The sequence below is a fragment of the Anarrhichthys ocellatus genome, unplaced genomic scaffold (assembly GCF_004355925.1).
Source record: "Anarrhichthys ocellatus isolate YVR2014 unplaced genomic scaffold, GSC_Weel_1.0 scaffold60, whole genome shotgun sequence".
Taxonomy (NCBI): Eukaryota; Metazoa; Chordata; class Actinopteri; order Perciformes; family Anarhichadidae; genus Anarrhichthys; species Anarrhichthys ocellatus.
The window spans coordinates 428029-435672 of record NW_022280090.1 but is presented as its reverse complement, the minus strand read 5'-3'; the positions used below and the strand labels follow the sequence as shown (position 1 = coordinate 435672).

The 7644-nt window shown below is 41.8% G+C and overlaps 1 protein-coding gene across 1 annotated transcript; it reads right to left on the bottom strand.

Moving 5' to 3' along the window:
• Positions 1 to 6: 6 nt before the first annotated feature.
• Positions 7 to 5568, bottom strand: nudt3b (nudix (nucleoside diphosphate linked moiety X)-type motif 3b). Its single transcript, XM_031871652.1, has 5 exons — positions 5268 to 5568; positions 3768 to 3878; positions 1403 to 1447; positions 1232 to 1316; positions 7 to 945 (listed from the first exon to the last, which is right to left on the bottom strand). Exons 1-5 carry the CDS (start codon positions 5364 to 5366, stop codon positions 749 to 751), a joined length of 537 nt encoding a protein of 178 aa, XP_031727512.1. The 5' UTR covers positions 5367 to 5568; the 3' UTR covers positions 7 to 748.
• Between the last annotated feature and the right edge of the window lie 2076 nt (positions 5569 to 7644).

Genomic DNA, 7644 nt, shown 5'->3' with positions numbered 1-7644 from the left:
TATCCTTCTGATCAGAGAGAGGTCAACAACAACGATAAGGAACAAAATGAAGAGAATCCAAAGAGACCTCACCACAAACAAGTCTGTTTGCACAGTCAGGTCACCCGAGCGAGTGAGACACAACATGACGGTGCTCATGCAAGACAAGTCACTTCCCACAATTCTGTTCATTCCGATACAGACAACATTTGCTATCCTTATTAAAATGGGGGGGGGGGGGGGAGTACACAAATGGGCACATTCATTCACCACAAAAAAATATATCTGAAAGAAATAAATGGAGACTTTAAAAAAGACCACCAGAAAGCCTTCCGCTTAAGCACTAAGTATACACTTTTACATTACAACAGTAAAAAGTAGTTCTTGCATTCAATAAACACCACGCTAAGGGCGCGTTAAGGGGAGAGAGTGAGTGAGGGGGGGGGGGGGGAGAGACGGGACATTTCATGCAGTTGTCAGTAAAAAGAAAACAAAAAAAATAAAAGGGGTCAAAAATTACATTTACATTTACAAAGTGTTTCAGACTATTCACCCAACACTTGTCATCAAGTCTGTGCCACAGTTCTGGCACAAAGCAGTTGGCAAGGCAAACCATGTTATTGAGACAGAAGAGAAGAGGAAAAGAACAGAGGGGGGGAGAGCAAAAGAGAGAGAGAGAGAGAGAAAAAAAGAAAAAGAGAGAAAAGACACGAGTAAGAGCGCAAGTGGTGAAGAAAGCTCCCCGGAGGTGTCAGAGTTAGGATTTTAGTTATCTGATACCCGAGACGGAGCTCTGATTGATGCTGTAGGTCGGGGACCGGTCCTCGCTTATCGTGGCCACCAGAGGCGTTCCGTTGCTGGTCGGGCAACTCTCCCGGAGAGCCTCGAAGTAGGTGGCCTGCACGGGCTTGTGACACTGCAACACTCTTATGGCATCGTCTATTTTGAACCATTCCCTTTGCCTCCCTGTTGGGACACAACAAGACGTCATTGTTGGAACAAGTTAGGACATGTGAGACACAACAAACAATTAGTAATTATCAGCACTGTACACCGCGTTCAAATGAAAATCAGGAGGGCAGGAACAAAGCTGCTGTTATAATCCCCCCCCCCCCCAACAAACGTACAGTAAAATCCCTGAACTGTAATATCAGTAAAGCCTGGGAAAGAACAACAGAGCTACAGACAGCATGTGACTGCCCCGTATGATCCCTAGTTTTGTTTTTACAAGTAAACAAATGCGAGGCTTTACCAATGTTGACCGAGTCCTCCCAGTCCTCCAGCGACTCTGTTACGATAAGGACATAGACGTAGGTTCTGTGTTTCCTCTCCTGGTTCTGTGAATATTTTCATTCACAAAACATGCGTCATGGTCACGGTTGAAAAACACACAGAAAAAAAGTCAACTGAAAACAAACCTCACCTCAAAAATTCCAACTAAGCGACCTAAAGTGCCCTTCACACCAGCCTGTAGAAGAGAGGAGAGTTATTCAAATGGAGTAAATACATATCACAGCATACAGTTACAGTTGGACATCTCGGGGCTGTAACAATGTAATTTAACAGCCCAGCAGTCAACGTTGCATGCTGTAACCTTGCTGTGTCATTTCTAAATTGTTTGTGCTGCAGTGGATTACATTACATCATAAGACTGTTTTTATCCCCTTCTAATTCCCGGGTTGTTCCGGAATCCTCCAAGTAACACACGAGTCAAACATTCAAACATCAGTGACTTCATTGGAAGCCATGTCTTATATGTACCGATTCCTCCTCCATTCATTCATTTCACACTTCAGTGCAATGAGGTGCAATGTAGCCAACAGGAAGTAATACAAACGAGTCCGACGGTCTACGTTCTGGAATCAGACATCTGAAGTCACAACAACTTAGTTGGAAATCAGGCTTTTTGAAAACCATTAGATAAACTATACAAGCGTGACAACGAACGATTGTTTTCATTATTGATTTAATCTGACACTTATTTTCTTGATTAAAGAAGCACTGAAAGAAAGAGCGGCCGGCCCGGATATGTCAGCAAAGCACGGAGAAGCTCTGACAAGACACACAAAACCACACACACGCACAACTACTTTCACTGTCTGCTCAGGTCGACGTCACTCCACTATATCTTTGAAAATAGTTAATTTCTGCTATATTAATATATTAACAGATAAATCCTTTGGTCTACAAAAACGTTAAACGGTGATAAATGCTCATCGCTATCTCCTGGATCCCAAGCCACACGTATCGTTTTGTCCAACAAGCAGTGAAAACCTCCAAGATGTTTGATTGCAATTGTAAAAACGGAGACAATCCGTTAATTGACACATATGAGGAGGTTTGGCATTGTTCCCCCGCTGCAAGAAAAACTTTGCCATTTGAGCAATTGTTGCGGCTCTTATTTCTACAGCTGCAAAACACATGTAAACACCTCTGTTCCGCTATCACTTACTGTCACATACTGATGGCTCCTCTACAAGAGGTTTGGAGTACCATAAAGATCAAGTATAAAGGTCACAAGCAAACAGATTCACCGTTTCTCTTCCTGTGACCCTTCACACCCAAGCCATGCAAATGTCACAACCTATCCTAGACAGTGGATGACTTGCTTGTTACCTTTAAAACATAACAACAATGGGAAAAACAATAATCTCCAAGCTAGATCTCAACTCCCAGAGGTGGTCAGCAGGTCAGGTTTAGATACAGAGCCAAAGCCACTTGCTGACATCTTTGCCGCTTCTTCTTCTTCAGGTTCCAGTTTCAGTCTATAAATACATGTTGACTGCACTCACGACACCGTGGACTCAAGAGTTGGACTCTTCCGAGATCATATGTGAAAGAACAGGCCCACCACTGGAAACCCCGAAGTCATGCCAGGGATTAAGCAATAGGCCAAAAGTCAACCTGTATGTTTCGAGATGGAAAATGTCTCCCAACTCAAGCATTTCATGTAACTGAAGACTACTGGCCATCGTCTTGGGACAGCGGATGCAAAGCATTGAGTCCTGTGTCTTCCTGGTGTACGACTATCGAGCACAAGCCCAGGTTGTGAACGTGTCAGACAGACCAAACGAACTCTCTGTAATCGTTTAACCTGCTGCGGACTGGCAAGAGTTCAAACCAATAAGCAAAAGCAATCACTCATATGGTCATCAGAATAAGCTCGGCCAGGATTAGGATATGTCCTGTTACACCACAGACCAATAAGAAGCTTAGGAAGCAACAAGACACGGCGATGCATGAAAGTCACCTCAAAGTGTCGGAATGCGGCCTTTTACCACTCATTTTATGACAAACATCAGTAGTGATGCCACAATGCTTTTGACCCCTGTGGAAAATGTATTGGCAAGCCGCAGCGTCCTGCAACCGTCAAAAACTAGCAAACAGCGAGGAGCCAGGATAAGGGGTGGTATCAGCATCCATCAGTGTGATGATCACACACAGAGAATATGCTTTGTGTGGTCAGTGACACGCCAAGAGCCCACAGCCGGTTGAGGTATTAGGCCCAGTGTTAAATGCAGACATGATTGAATAGATGAAACACAATACATCTTATGAGCTTCAACTCAAAACGAATTTGCCACGCTGCAAATGGAAATCTACTCTCAGAACAATATTCCTGGCTATAAACCAAGTTCAGAGAGGAATATTTTTACATTCATGTTTCAGACACATGGGTCAATTAAAGTGCACAGTCTACATAGGGACTGCATTAGAAAATGAAAAGGGGGCCACAATATAGGCTTAATTCAGATATTATAACTATGAAAAACAGTTAAAGAACCAACCTCTTCACACACTTCTCGAGCTGCAGCAACGTTGGGCTCCTCCTCGGGCTCCATTCCCCCTCCAGGAACTATCCACTTATCGGGATGTCGACTACTGCTCACCAACAGCACCTGCGAAGCGTCCCATACAAACCTGGTTAGGCATTACAGCCTAACTCCATGCTGTTTGTTAATCGTGTTAAATGGTTTGTGTTCACATTAAAACAAGTGTTGCTGCTCGAGCAAGATTATTCAGTGATCTGTGTTCATAGTATTCACAAGAAGAGGCAAACACCAACATCCGACACAATAACTACCAGTCAATAATGACACTGAAAACTATCAAGGCTATCTGAAATGAACTGGGGCCAAGTTATCCAGCTGGATGTTGTTGTTTTTCCCCCCCCAATAGCTAATGTATGAATCACTAACTTTGCTGTTTTGTATCTGCAGTAGTATGGTGAGTTCATGGTGTCAACGTGTTCTGGCTCACTGTTTCTGGTAAAGGTTTCCAGCTATGTGCAGGTCAGACTGATGTGTTTCCTGTAAATCAGCCCATGTTCACGATCTGGCCTCTACTTTTACCGGAATGAGGAATTAAGTCTCTGATCAGTCTGCCTCCCTAGTAATAATGTTTCAACTACAAAGACATCTTTGAGCGTGTTGTTGACATCAGCTTCCCAAAAAATCGCCTCTGATCTCAAATAACCCTGTAAAGTACTACTTTGATGGATTTTTCGTGGGAGAGCGCACGATGGTAGCGAGTGGCATATAAACAGTTATGGTAACTACGTGGTGACATTTGTACACAACTAAACAGGTTTCGGGGTTGTCATGAAGCAGGGTGGCTGTTCCAAAATCGTATTATTATGGATTTGATGTCATAAAGTCAACAACGTAAAATAAGCAGTGATGCAAGACAACCGGGCTTCGCGACCAGTGTTGTCTGCTGGTTAAAGCTAGCACAGCTAATAGTTACATCAGTCCCATGTTTGGCTATCAAACCAGTTGCATTAACGCTAACCCAGTTAACACCAACAGTTACTTAGCTCGTTTAATCATCTGTAACGGGAGCAGATACATACTTGTTACTTTGGAAAGATAAATGATATCTACCTCGTCTCCTTATGATAAAGTCACCGCTCATCACAGCCCGGGCTGTGGTCGCTGGCTGAGAGCCGGCTGCCCACAGCAGCAACACGGCTAGTTAGCAGGCTAGCGTTAGCATTAGCGTGCTGCTAACAGGTTGACTCCAAGTAACGCTGTGTATAAAACCCCGAGGTTGGTATATGCACAGCTAAAGGCTTACATAACCTTTTTGGTGAGTGCAAACTCAAAACTAATGTTTAATACACAACGACAGAAGACAATACAAGAGGTTAAGAAACGAGTGAGTCATCGTTTCTAGCTGGCATAAAACCACAGCTGTATTGACAAATACAACGTTACCGAGTCACAGACAGAGTAGCCACAATGCTAATGCTAGCTTGGCCCGCTAGACAGCGACATCACCGGACTCACCTCCTCCTCAGTCTCGCTCCTGAAACACAGGCAGGCGGCCCGCTTCTTGTAGCCATCCTCGTCGTACGTCCGGGTTTGGTTTGACTTGAGCTTCATCATCTCAAAGAGCACAAAAGTTCAAAAGTACAGCTAAGTTTACCACTTATAAAGATGATGGTTGTAGACGCAAAGTCCTCCTCCGGGGAACCTCGGCGTTTTACTTAAAAGAAATAACTTCTTCTTCGCTTCATTTTCACAAACCTGGGCACATCTACGGCACGGTCGCCATTACAAGGAGCCGCTACGCCCACGACGTAATAGGAATTGCAATAGATCGGGGAGCGTAAGAAAACTACCCATCGGACGTTGAAGAATCGCAACAACGGAGAGGAGGGGAGAACGCAACACCACGCTCTGACTGGAGTGAGCCGGTGAAGGAAACTGGCACTTTTGGCTCCAACTAGCTTCTCATGGCCACTTGTTTGAAGCAGATATAATTAAGTAAGATTGTAGCCTACAGCCTTAATCGAGGAAGTATAATGTAACGCTATTAATGTAGTGTACCGTTAACATTTAAACATGATTGATTAATACTGGTTTGAGTAATCATTTTCAGCACCGCAGGTAATGGACAGCGCCCGCATATGTTCTTCAATACTGATCCAACAACGTGCAATAAAATGGTCTGTTTATCTCACATTGAGTTCACCCTTGTCACATAACTGAACTGAAACATACTGTTGGTTAATCTATTAGGCAATCCACCATTTGATAATAATCATAATAATAATAGATTTTATTTATATAGCGCTTTAAAAAGGTACTCAAAGGCACTTTACATGGTAAAAACAGAAACAATAAAAGCCATAACAATATAAACAAGGCAAGTGACTATTGAGTCAATAGTCCTTTAACTAATTTTCAAGCCAACCCTTGCCTCTGTAATGTGATAATTGGAAGTTTTACTTTTTCCTATATGATTCCTATATCTGTGGATTTTGACGTTGGTCGGGTAAAACAACAATGTGAGCACCTTGCAATTAAGCATATTTTCTGACATTTTATAGATGTAACAATACATGGATTTATTGACAAAACAACCAGTTGATTTATCAATCAGCAATATAATTGTTAGTTAGATGAAACAGCCACAAACTAGCATCGCTGCTTGAATGCTTTTATTAGCTCTGTAGCCAGGTTTTTAAATTTGTGCCCAATCTTGCATGTTTTTGCTGACATACTTGATCTTGCATGTGTTTTGTTCGTTTTGCAGTGGTTCCTTGTGTCTCTTTGAAGTCATTTTCTTGTCTCTTTGAAACTTTAATGATTTCCGACTATGAGAAGAATATTTACTAATGGACGAAGGATTTCGAAAACATCTACCTCTTCAAAGTTGACAAGATGATGATTTTACGAAGCAAATCCTGTAAGTTAGGGGTAGACACCTCAACTGTGTTCCTACACATTTAAACTGGCCAATCTCTACACAGTTGCATATTTCACTCTTTTTTCAAATTACTGATTTATTTAGAGAATATAAGGTTATATTTTGTATTGTTCAACCTTCATATATTTTGAAGTTAATCTCATCAGATACCTCGAGTGTGCAACTACAGTATACTCACACTTGACTCAGTTGCACATCTGCAACACACTTTTTTTTCCAAATAATGCTTAATTTAAAGAATAATATTGTTTTTTATTATGTTTTTGTGATATGTATTTAAATTACTGTTAAGTTAGTGGTAGAAATAACTGCAGAGAAATAGAGGGAACTTCTGGAGCTGCTGCCAAGAAATGTGGTCTCTCCAATATCCCTTTCACACACTCACAAGCACAAAATATTAAAAAGACTATAAAATTAGTTATTTGTTGCTTTGGAAATCTTGGCTATCAGACAAATAACCACTGGCAAAAACAACTAACCCAGGACCAGGAGCAAAAGAGAAGTTTTGCGAAGGACTTGTTCTTGAGAGCTCAGAGGACTAAAGCAAGTTCTGTCACACGTTTGTTGATGAACTTGGTCTTTACTCACTGCCTTCAGTAATGGCAACATAAATAGACGTGGATGTGGACTCCTCCGTGTCACTCAAAATGTTTTCACTGGGATTATCATCAGAGATTTAAGGAGGAAAAATGCCGATCAGCACTAACACTCCACATCAAAAAATACGAGTTCAGCTGATTTGGATAACAAGCAAAGCTGTTGCTGCAAACCGGTAATACATTAGAAACAATTCATATTTCAGAAATATTTGAGTCATCACCTCTTCAGTCTCCACAGTCCAATTTACACACACTACAAATTGTCAGCATAATCTGTTCTGACACGAAGCCATAATTGTTTATTCTGTTCTCATGGTGGCTTCATTGCTCGTATTATTTTCATTTTATTGCT